Raw genomic sequence first — 13,142 nt, forward strand, 5'->3', positions numbered from 1 at the left:
GCATCAGGTTTCCTTCTGGAGCATCAGTGAGTGTTTGAACCTTCTGTAATAGTTGCATATGAGTCCCTCAGTTGTCCTCAGTGTGAAAAGATGGACCTCAAAATCATACAGTCATTGGTGGAAAGGGTTCAAATGCACAAAAATGCTGAAAAAACAAAGAATTTGTCAGACCTGAAGGATTTTTCTGAAGAACGGCAGGCAGTTTAACTGTTCAGGACAAACAAGGAACTCATGAACAACTATCACTAAAACAAAAAAACAAAAAACAAGAAAAAACACAGCTGTGGATCATTCAGGTAACAATAGAGTATTAATAAATTCAGCTATCATTTTCTCTTGTGTACTATATGTCTTTTATGTTAAATATCTTATTTAGGTCAGAAATAAATAAAAAACAACATGCATTTTGTATGATCCCTCTTATTTTGGTAAAATAATTAACATTTTGCAGATTCTGCAAGGTGTATGTAAACTTTTGACTTCAACTGTAAATAATGCTATTTTTATATTGATTAATGCTTTTTAAGTTTGTGCTGTGGTTTTAAATTCATTGCTGTAGCTCAAATAATAAAAGAAGGTTATGGGTTTGATTTCCAGCGAATGTAGGAGCTGTTAAAAAAATATTTACTTTGAATGCCAAGGCATTTTGGTTAAAAGCATTGTTAAAGGGAGGACTAGTTCACTCAAAAATGAATTCTGTAATTTAAAAAAACAAAATCTGTAATTAATGATTCACCCTCATGTTGTTTCAAACTCAAAAGACCTTGGTTCATCTTTAGAACACAAATTAAGATATCTTTGATTAAATCCGAGAGCTTTCTGACCCTGCATAGAAAGCAATGCAACTAACAAGTTCAAGACCCAGAAAAGCAGTAAGGACATCATTAAAATAGTCCATGTGATACTATTTGAACGCATGCTTCATGTTACTCTTGTGAACACGCATTAACTACCACGGAAGAGATAAAGTTGTTATTCTTGTAGCTTCGTAAAATTCAGTACTACCTTTCTGGGCCTTGAACGTGTCAGTTGCATTGCTGTCTATGCAGGGTCAGAAAGCTCTCGGATTTCATCAAAAATATCTTAATTTGTATTCCGAAAAGGAACAAAGGTCTATTTGAAATTAAATGAGGGTGAGTAATTAATGACAGAATATGTTTTTGAATAAACTATCCCTTGAATGTACTTGTGGCTTTTATAAAATGCCTCTATTATTACTTCTATATTATAGATATCAACAATAATTCTAGATGATGAAATGATGATGTAATAGCCGTTGAGTCCCATGTGAACATGGAGAAGCCACAAGGACAGAACTTGCCATTAGCGTGAGAGGGAATACCTGAAAGTCTCCGCTAAGTTTTAGCTGGCAAGCTCAGGGCAAAGTCTCATTGAGAAGTCTGGAATAGAACCTTGCAGGACCTTAGTTTAGCAGAGAGCATAACAGGACAAGGCCTTGATGTGAACCGGTAAACACTACAGTCTCTCTGTCCCGGTTTCGCACCACTCTCCCGGCACTCTGACCTCTCTAGCTTCTCAGCACGGACTCACCTTCACTGCTCCGGCTTAATGCTCAAGAGGAGGTAAAGGAGGACGTAGGTGAGGGGGGAGAGAGGTGCTGAGCCGGGTGGAGCTGAGCGGAGGGGTTAAGACTCTCAAAGCCTTTAAGATCCGCTCTTGTCACATTCTCGGTGGTGTGACAGGCTCTTGTCACCTGGGCCAGCTGGAGTCTGGCCTAAAGACAGACACAGAGATAGCGCTGCTCAGTCTATGCAGAGATATAGGGTCAAGTCACAGAGAGAACTTGAGGATTTCGGCTTAACAAATCCAACCTTTAAGTGTTTTTTTTGAAACTGTTTTCTATTTGAATACATGTTGAAATGTCAATATTTCTTCAGAATTTTTCAGCATCAATACTCCAGTCTGTAGTGTCACATGATCCTTCAGAAATCATTCTAATATGATGATTTGCTATATAGTCAATATAGTTGTGCGGCTTAATATTTTTGATGGAAACCATAATCCAAAAGTTCTTTGATGAATAGAAATAGAATAGAATAGAAAAAAAAAAATTCTTTTATGCCATATTATATTATGGATATTATGTAAAGATCATGTTCCTTGAAAATATTTTGTAAAATTCCTATCATAAATATATCCAAACCTAATATGCATTGCTTATAACTTCATTTGGACAACTTTAAAGGTGATTTTCTCAATATTTAGATTTCTCGGCCAAATATTGTCCTATCCTAACAAATCATACATCAATGTACTCAATCTAATCCAATCAATCTTTCAAAAATTTGACCATTATGACTGGTTTTGTTATAAATATTTTTACTATCACTTTTGATCAATTTAATGCATCCCTGCAGAAAAAAATACAAATTTCTTTAAAAAAAACATAATTGCACTTTATAACTTTGATTAATTTTATTAGCATATTATATAATTGAACTACATTTTTAATATATTGGTAGTCCTGGATAAAACATTTAAATACTGAAAACAGCACAGAAAGTATCTGAGATTTTGCTGAGCTCTTGCTGCAGTCAAATACACGTCACTGATGCTATTTATCTATTAATCATACTGTACCTAGAACAGATTGTGCCAGAGAACATATCGTAACTCACTTCCATTTAGCTAGTGTTGAGAGTGAAGTAATCAAACTTTGTACTTACTTTGTACTTCTTAATCATTACCATTTGCTATCAGGATTTAAACCTTTATCTTGCATTAAACACTAATACTAATACAGATTTATGTATTTTAAGATATATTTGTGACCCTGGAACACAAAATCAGTCTTAAGTAGCACAGGAATATTTGTAACAATAGGCAAAAATACATTGTATGGGTTAAAATGATAAAAAAAAAAATTATGCCAAAAATCATTAGGAAACTAAGATCAAGTTCCATGAAAATATCTTGTAAATTTCCTACCGTAAATACATCAAAACTTAATTTTTGATTAGTAATATGCATTGCTAAGAACTTTTAAAGGTGATTTTCTCTATATTTTGATTTTTTGTGCACCCTCAGATTACAGATTTTCAAACAGTTGTATCTCAGACTAATTTCAGCCTCAATTTAAAAATGGACACTTATGACTGGTTTTGTGGTCCAGGGTCACTTTTTTTTTTTTTTTTTTACATATAGGAACATTTTATGTTAAGCTGTATATTATAAATAGCTGTCACCATCTAGCATTTATCAGTGCAGTGCATCAAAGCCAAAGTTTCCTTCTCATTTTCTGGAGTCTATTTATATTGCTACCCTAATAGTTATAAATAGTGAGACTAAATGCATCCACCTTTTATCCTAAGCTCATTTATCTCTGTATTTGTCGTAACACTGCATTCTTTTTGAATTTCTTCTAGATGTGTTTAACCAATACGCCAGCATAGTGCCTGTTAACCATATTAAGCAGTGCTTAATTCTCATTTTCTGTTGATTTTGTTTTATTTGGCTAATATTTTAATACCAACACTCCTCGTTTAACGACTCATTTACTTATTTTTTGTCTCGGTCAGACCGCAGTTAAACAGCTGTTGGTTCAGTCAATTAATGATTTTACCACCAGCTGGAAAGCCAATTTAAGGGTACGCTCGTAGCCTTTCCCTAATTAAATTTAGCTGTTTTATGACTTAAAATGCTGCAGCTGAGCTTCATAAAACTTCCATGAACTTTGAAAAAAGTTTTAAACTTTGTATGTTGGCTACTGTTGTAGCATACATACTCTGCTTTGCTTTGAAAAGGCCTGCACTCTTTTTGTTCCACTTTGCCTGTTGCCAGCTCTGTGAAATTGGGGATTAACCCCTCGGATAATGGCCCTGATGTCCAGTCGAGTGGTTTAAAATGACTGGCTGCCTGTGAAACACACTGACGCATACATGACTTACACCCTCTGAGCGCTCGCTGTCTCCTTCTTCCTCCCACCCTTCCTATTTCCGCCACCTCCTCGTATGTCACGACTGTCCTTCCCACCATCATGCGCAGAAACGAAAAGAAAAAGAAAGAAAGATGGCCTTGTTTCCCCCGTCCCCTCTAAGAATATCAGAACCACCTCAACAAAAATAAGGAAGAGCATACATACGTCTCTGCATGGGTGTTTGTGTGGAAGTGTGTGTGTTTGGTTGGCCGGAGGAACCCAGTCACTCCAGATCTGAGTGTTCGCGGGTGACAGGAACTGTAAGCGGTGGTGGCACTCTTTAACACTCTATCCTCGGAGACTTAGGCTGCTCTGGCCTCCATTCTTTGCACATTTCTTCCCTCCAATCCCATTACAGGCCTAACCTTAACCCTACTACTACCACTTCTTACACCTTCTATTTTGGTGCGGACGAAAGCTGGGTTAACTCAGTAACTGCGATGTAAGATAGATAATATCATTGTTGTGCTTCTGGTGCTGAAACATTGATGGATAGTGGTTATCAACCCTTATTAAAGCAATTGCTTCCAATCATGTATAATCATCTGAACAGCACTGTTAGATGATGTAGTTTTTGATGATGTAAGGATTTTTTTTTTTTTTTTTTGTCGAACAATTTCGCTGTAATTGAACACAGTCAGAGAGCTTCATTTAAAGCCATCATCCTACAACATAAAAATTGACCCTATTACATTTTGGTCATGTTGTGAATGACAAATCGCTGCACAATGTTTCATCATTCACATCAAGACTACTTTTCACTATGCAATCAATTTAAGAAGTATAAAATCAAGAAACTAAAAGACCCAATACAGTTGTCAAAAGGTTGCAGAATCTGCTAAATGTTAATTATTTTATCAAAATAAGAGGGATCATAGAAAATGCATGTTGTTGTTTATGTAATACTGACCTGAATAAGATACTTCACATTAAAAAAAGGTGTTTACATATAGTCCACAAGAGAAAATAATAGTTGAATTTATAAAAATATCCCTGTTCAAAAGTTTACATACACTTGATTCTTAATACGGTGTTGTTGCCTTAATGATCCACAGCTGTGTGTTTTTGTTTAGTGATAGTTGTTCATGAATCCCTTGTTTATCCTGAACAGCTGAATGGCATGCTGTTCTTTAGAAAAATCCTTCAGGTCCCACAAATTCTTTGGTTTTCCAGCATTTTTGTGTATTTGACCCTTTCCATCAATGACTGTATGATTTTGAGATCCATCTTTTCACACTGAGGACAACTGAGGGACTCATATGTAACTATTACAGAAGGTTCAAACGCTCACTGATGCTCCAGAAATAAACACTATGTATTAAAGGCAGGGGTAAAAACTTTTGGAATTTGAAGATCAGGGACTTATTTGACTTATTCTGGGAAACATGTAACTATCTTCTGTAGCCTCAGAATGGCAGTACGTAATGAAAAAAAAATATTATATTTAGGCAAAATAAGAAAAAAGTACACCCCCCGGCTCTTAATGCATTGTGTTTCCTTCTGGAGCATCAGTGAGCGTTTGAAGCTTCTGTAATAGTTGCATATGAGTCCCTCAGTTGTCCTCAGTGTGAAAAGATGGATCTCAAAATCATACAGTCATTGGTGGAAAGGGTTCAAATACACAAAAATGCTAGAAAACCAAAGAATTTGTGGGACCTGAAGGATTTTTCTGAAGAACAGCAGGCAGTTTAACTGTTCAGGACAAACAAGGGATTCATGAACAACTATCACTAAAAAAAAAAAACAGCTGTGGATTATTCAGGTGAGAACACAGTATTAAAAATCAAGTGCATGTAAACTTTTGAGTCATTTTTATAAATTCAACTATTATTTTCTCTTGTGGACTATATATAAACATCTTTTATGGGAAATATCTTATTCAGGTCAGTACTAAATAAACAATAACATGCATTTTGTATGATCCCTCTTTTTTTGGTAAAATAATTAACATTTTGCAGATTCTGCAAGGGGGATGTAAACTTTTGACCATTGTCGCTTGCAAAAACAAAATGACGATGCCATTAAGGGCCGGTAATATTATAATAGGATCACTTTGCAAAGGCAATGGGGGACTGAAATCTTATATGTTTGTTATTTTACATGCTTGCAGAAGAAGGGTTACCAAAACAAAGTTACTGGATTGTCCTTTTTCACATTTTTTGGGTTGGTAGATGCACTCGGGGCTCGATTATACCACTTAAACACAGAAAAAGTCCAATTTTGTCACCTTTAAAATTAACTGTTTAATTTGTTGGTTATTGCAATAGGCTTTGAAGGCCATTTTAAAAATGTAACTTCTCAAAGTATTGCTCTTGCATAGCCTTTCCCAAAATATGAAATGTAAAATATGGTCTTTCACCCGCACTTGTACTCGGTATGGTTCACCAAGGTTATGTGAACCTGCTGTCTATTATGCCTTTCTCTTTTTACACTCTTCCTTTTTGTCTAACAAGCTTCAGATGCTCCTAGTTGCAGTGAAGCAGAAAATCTGATTAGTCTGACTGCATTCTGTCTCATTCAGCGTTTAGCCGTGTTACACGTCTGTCAATTGTGTTGTTTATGTTTATTGTTGTTTTGCACTTGATTGCCCAGATTGCCATGTAACTCAGTCGGCCAACGAAGAGATATTAATATTCATTGTTGGTTGCACAGTTGAAGTACTTCTGAATAGTCACATGAAAAGAACTGACTAATTTGGGGTGCGAAGTGCAGTATTTACAGAGCGTATTCCTCATTGTCAGAGAAAAACAAATTGGTCTTAAGGGTTAAAAGAGAAGAGATGAAAAGATTCTCTGATGTTAAAGGGATAGTTCACCCTTACACTCTCAGGGAAAAAAAGGTACAAAAGCAGTCACTAGGGCGGTACACTTACAAAAGGTACTAATTTGCACCATTTAAGCAGTAAAATGTGCCATTTAGGTGCTAATATGCACCTTTAAGGTACTAATGTGCATCCTTCAGGAATAAATAAGGTACAAAGATATACAAGTTGAATAGGTATCAGCTTTTGGACCATTTTTCTGAGAGGGTACTGTATGTTGTTCAAAAGCAAACAAAAATTGGTTTATATTGGTTTGTTCTGAAGCCATATCATTTGTGTGAGAAAAAGTGTGTCACATTTTTAGCTGAACTAACCCTTTAAATCACCCACATTGTTCAGTTGTTGTCTTTAGTATGAGTCGAACGACTGCATTATAGGCAGTCAAATCAAAAAGCCTTGAGCGAAGCAGTTGGGGGCTAACTTAAAACTATTAAAAAGAAAAAAAAAGTCACTTGTCACTGTCATTCTCTTCTTCTTTCAGTCTTCCAAGTAAGGTGTATTTGTACAAGTGGACATGGGAGAGGCAGAGGATTGATTTGATCTTACAAGCCATCAGGTTGAGAGGAACTTTCCTAAACATGACCTGAAGTGTGCCGGCCCCGCAGCAAACGCTGCTGTCACTATAGTGAACGGGAGCTGTCACGCTGCGCTCGGGCCGATGCGAGCTGACAGCCTGAACGCTCACAAAACAAATCATGGCCCCATTTGGTAACACTCCACGTCCCTGCGATTTAGCCCCAACCAGGATGGCTTCTGTGCTGCTCATAGAGGATGCTAGTGGGGAAGTGAAGCCTATTTGGGGATATCTGTGTTTGTGTGAATATGTAGGTGCATGTTCATGTAGGAAGTTACGTCTCAGTGAGTGTCCGTGAAATCATGGATAGTGAGAGATATAGTTCAGACATCTACTTATAAATCAGTCTAAAATTCAAAGAAAAAGTAAACCAATAAATTGCATTTTTTTTTATAATTTTTACAGCATATTTTAGTGACCATTAAAGGGATAGTTCACTTAGAAATGAACATTTGCAGAAAATGTACTCACCCTCAGGCTATCCAAAATGTAAATGAGATGTTTCTTCATCAGAACAGATTTGGAGAAATTTACCATTACATCATTTGCTCACCAGTGGATCCTCTGCAGTGAATGGGTGCCGTCAGAATGAGAGTCCAAACAGCTGATAAAAACATCATAAATAATCCACACCACTCCTGTTCATCAGTTACCATCTTGTGAAGTGAAAAGTTGCATGTTTGTAAGAAACAAATCTATCATTAAGGAGTTTGGACTCTTATTTTGACAGCACCCATTCACTGCAACGGCACCCATTCAATGCTATATTAGGTATCCTAAGTTTTTAGCGATTGTATGTTCAGACACGTTCAAGTAGAAAGCAAGTATTGATTACATGGATATGCCAGTAGGTGGCAACAAGCCTTTTTGAGCGAGTCATTGAATCGTTTACTCCAGTGGTTCTCAATCCTGGTCCTGGAGGACCCCTGCTCTGCACATGTTACATGTCTCCCTTATTTAACACACCTGATTGAGATCTTCAGCTTGTTAGTTCAGTTCATGGATCTCTACTAATGAGCTGATAATCTCAATCAGGTGTGTTAAATAAGGGAGACATGCAAAATGTGCAGAGCAGGGGTCCCCCAGGACCAGGATTGAGAACCACTGGTTTACTCAACCAATTGACCCTTCGCAAAAACCCGCCTCCCTTAGTTACTATTGCTATGTCTGTCAAACAATGCTGCTTTAGCAATATACATTATGTTCTCACACAGTGAAAAATACGTCAAAGAGCAAAGAGAAAACAACACGTTGACAGACAAGACAAAGCAAGTTTTTTTCTGGTATGAAACAAGGTCTCAGCTTTAGAATTTTGTCATTTTTTAAAGAAATTCAAACAATAAATACTGTTTTGTGGCTCTTTAATTTGTTGTGACAGATCACTGTATTGCCTCATTACCTCATTAGTTTGAATATCTGCTGAGGAAAGCGTTATCTTTGTCGTAACGTTAATATCCTTTCATCTGTTAAGGGCAGTGTTGCCAACTTTTCTCAATGGAAAGTAGCTAAACCCCGCTTGAAAAGTCGCCAAATGTCGCTAAATGACGTCATACGCTCATTAGCATATTCATGACGTCAGTACGTCGTATTGTCTTCCGTCTCTGTGCTCACATACTGCTATTTAATGTAGCCAAATTCAATAAAACTGTTTTCATTTATATATTTCATAAATATATTGATATATTTTATGGTTTCTTTTGTCAGACAACGGGGTAAATATGAAATAGTGACTGAAACGTGGCCCATTAGGACTACATAACCAGCTCTCGAACATATTCATCTACACTAAAATCGTGATTCATAATCACGACATTGTCTAATGAAATCAAATACACATACAATTAAGACAATGGCTGTGCTGTGATTTCGGCTATACTTTTATGTAAAATAGAGTTATAAGCATCAGAATATCTTTTTTGTCTGAAAGTGCTGCTCACTGAACAGAACAGACGCAGATAGAGAGAGAGGGAGAGCGCGCGCGCACTGGGAAAGCACGACTTCGCGCTCGCGCGGCAGTACCAGAGAGTCTCATAAACTTAATAAGGTTTGTCCAAGAAGTCGCTAGATTTGTCGCTAGGCGCTTTTTCGAAAAAAAGTCGCTAGGGGGGTCTGAAAAGTCGCTAAATCTAGCGACAAAGTCGCCAAGTTGGCAACACTGGTTAAGGGTGATTTTGCTGCTCAGTGCATTTGTTTGCTGCGTCAAGCTGTTGTTGAAACTAAAAAATAACTTCCGTTTAAGTTATAGCGCTAACTTTTCAGTATAAAAGTCTTTACTGCTGACTCATAAAAACAGTCTTTTGTTGTGGAACAATGTTACTAAAATCGCCATCACAAACACTGTTTCTCAATACTAAACACTTACTAAATACTACTATTATTTTATATAAAGTATTATTTATTAAATAATAATTATTAAACAAACAACAACAGTCATCATAAAAGTTGCTAGGCAATTCAGTCAAACGTACAAAGACAGCACTCTAATATACAGCATACGATTTATATAAACCAGAAAGAACTGTTGTATAAAACTTAATGTTACATTTTTGTGTATTAAATTGCTGTATAAAATAAATATTGTTGCTTGTTACTCCAACTTCTTAGAAACTGCTCAAACCATCATTGCTAGTTTGAATATAACATTATTCAATTGGAAACCTGGACACATTGCAGACTACAGTCATTATGCACAATAATTGTAAAAAATAATCATTAAAATTATTAAATTATTTCCCCCCCAATTTATTCCCTACCCTTTAAACCCCTTTGGACGCCCAAGAATCTGAGGCTTTTTTTCTACATTTTTTGTAACACTTTTAGCGGAAATCTGTCGAATTGTGTGAAATAGATTTGGGTAAATGGTAAAAAAACTGTCAAATGGAGCTGAGAGTACTTCACTGTTAGGATAGCCGACAACATAATCAAATTATCCCAAATATTTAATAAACAAAAACACTATTCTGTGAGAACCTGCAGAGTTCTGCGGGCCTTGCAATCAGAAACTAGATGCTTAATTTTAAGGTTTCCAATTTCGTGTGCCAATAGTTAAGTAGTATGACTATTGACAGTCCCTGACATTGCCGCTAACCTCTTATGCATTTAGAAGAATCTTAAGATTGATATTAAATCAAGTGAGGAATTGCATTTTCATGGAGCACAGCATCAAAATCTAGAAATTCTCTTACTCATAACTGAAAACCTGCCTTCATAAAAGACGCCTACCAGCATAAAACCTGACAGAAGAAATTGACCATAGCTTTGAGTTGTTATTACTGAGGTCTTCTATCTCCGTAAAAAGTCATTTAAGCACTAAATGTCACTAAAATGCCATTCTGAAGCAGGTGACATGCATTGGCCAGCTCTGATGGCTTGAGGCTGATTGTCTGCTGGGCTACAGCCATCACCTTTCCTCGCTAAAAATGAATTATCTGTTTGGCAGCTCCATTTTCCACTTTATTATTCAACTAACTCACAAAATGGTAATTAAATGAAACAATTTAGTAACAAAAAAGAGAAAAGTGAGAAGAGGAGAGGAGATGATTGTGTTAAAGTGCTTTACACACTCACTGGGTGATTTTATTTGGCAGCTAATAAAGCGAACAGAGAAAAACATCATGATTAAAGGGTTGAACAGTGAACACCTGAGCATCTCTGCTATAATCATTAAGATAGAGAGATGGGGGAGGAGAGCTAGACGTGGCAAAGCATTGTTCTTCAGTGTGCAGGAAAATGAGAGAAACTATAAACGCAAAACACACTCAGATGCAAAGAGGGGGAGCATAGGGGAAAATATCACAAATAAATGGTCAGAAGCTTATTTTAAGACCTTTTCTTAACTGCACATTTCTTAACTCGTTCAGAATTCTCAGTAGTCTTTAGTAATGCAAATAAAGGAATCCCATTCTCATTATTGCAATGCAATAAAAAAACAAACAAATTAAAATTGTAAAGTATATTTTCTGTGTATACATGGTCGTATTTGTTGCTTTAAGATGACTTATAATCACTGTGTCCAGACAGGATGATTTACATTTACTTTATTAATCTGGACCTCCTGCTCAGCCATTTGCTGTGTTTGGATTGGCATAATAACATTAATGTTTTATTTCTGCAGTATGTAGTATGTATACTCTGCATACTGTATCCCACAAGTTAGTAGACAAAGCTATTCTCTCTGTATGCATGAACTCATGGTCTGTTTTTTGCATCTACTGCAACTGTACTAACCAGGGTTTGTGTGTTGTATGTTGTCCTTCTCCAGACTCTGTTCAGGAGAAGCAGCCACCCGTTAGTCCAATGAATAACCGGAAGGAAGACATGGAGATCACGTCGCACTACCGGCAGCTCCTGCGGGAGTTGAACGAGCAGCGGCAGCACGGCATCCTGTGCGACGTGTGTGTGATCGTGGAGGGCAAGATCTTCAAAGCGCACAAGAACGTGTTGCTGGGCAGCAGCCGCTACTTCAAGACACTTTACTGCCAGGTGAAGAAGGGCTCAGAGCAGCAGGCCACCATCACGCACTTGGACATTGTCACAGCCCAAGGCTTCAAGACCATCCTTGACTTCATGTACTCCGCCCACTTGGCGCTCACAAGCAAGAATGTGATTGAAGTGATGTCGGCCGCCAGCTACTTGCAGATGACCGACATAGTGCAGGCGTGTCACGGCTTCATCAAGGCAGCGCTAGACATTAGCATTCGCTCCGAGCTCGCAGACGAACTAGTGGATATTGAGATGGGCAACGTGGTGAGCTCTATGGGAGGCGGGAATGGGCCAGGTGTGGGCGGAGCCTCGGAGGCACTGGCGTCCATGATCTCAGCTCGCAGCTCCTCGCCGTGGTTGGCCAGACGCACCAGCCCAGCAAACTCATCTGGAGACTCAGCCATCGCTAGCTGCCACGAAGGTGGTAGCAACTACGGCAAAGAGGACCAGGAACCCAAAAGCCATGAGAGCCAAGAGGATGCTTGTTTGCAGCCCTTGTGGCCTGCTGATTACCGTTCTGTCCAGGTCAAAGAGGAGCAGGTCTCCCCCTCCAATCTGCAAGATGGGGCTGGCCGAGGGGCACAAGGCACGCCTGGAGAGCCAGGTGGACGAGGAGAGGGGGGCTGGCAACCCCCTGGCTCGGGCCGCAGGAAGAATCGTAAGAACAAGGACACGGTCAGGCACATAACCCAACAGAATGAAGGGGACAGTCGGACGGCATCACCGCTACCATCCATGCTGTCCAATCCTGGCTGGAGCTACGGCAACCAAGACATTTCAGGTAGGATTGCTGTGTTGGTTTGCTTAATTGCTTCCTTTAGAGCAGGGATGGCAGCTTTGGTTCTGGAGGGTCACTGTCCTGCAGAGTTTAGCTTCAACCCTAATCAAACACACCTGAACAAGCCTTCAAGATCTCTAGAAAGCTTCAGGCAGGTGTGTTTGATTAGGCTTGGAGTTAAACTCTGCAGGAGAGTGACCCTCCAGAATCTAAGTTGCCCATCCCTGCTTTATCATATCACATTATGTAACTGCAAAATATTTTACGCCATCAGTGAGCCGACTGTTGACCTTTCCTCAAAAGTTTTGGTCTTGCAGAAGGGACCGTATATGCATACTTCCCTACTATAAAGGGTTTTCACGTCTTCAATTGGTCATATTAGCAGCAATAAAATGTAAACAATGCCACTAAACTGAACAAAACTCACGTTTTGTGGATTACTGCTACTGAAAATGGTCAATAATTACTAATTACTGTACTAATTGGTCGGAGGAATGGGCAACTCTAGTCATGGAGGGCCACTGTCCTGCAGAGTTAAACTCCATCCCTG

General features: G+C 38.3%; 1 protein-coding gene across 1 annotated transcript in view; it reads left to right on the forward strand.

Annotated features, from left to right (window-relative positions):
- Window positions 1-13,142, forward strand: part of zbtb46 (zinc finger and BTB domain containing 46) — a 103,070-nt gene that overhangs the window by 27,871 nt on the left and 62,057 nt on the right. The window contains exon 2 of the mRNA XM_073823421.1: window positions 11,594-12,595. Coding sequence (XP_073679522.1) covers window positions 11,629-12,595 — 967 coding nt within the window. The 5' untranslated portion in view covers window positions 11,594-11,628. The remainder of the gene's footprint in view (window positions 1-11,593; window positions 12,596-13,142) is intronic.

Source organism: Garra rufa, chromosome 18 (assembly GCF_049309525.1).
Source record: "Garra rufa chromosome 18, GarRuf1.0, whole genome shotgun sequence".
In the NCBI taxonomy this organism is placed as follows: domain Eukaryota; kingdom Metazoa; phylum Chordata; class Actinopteri; order Cypriniformes; family Cyprinidae; genus Garra; species Garra rufa.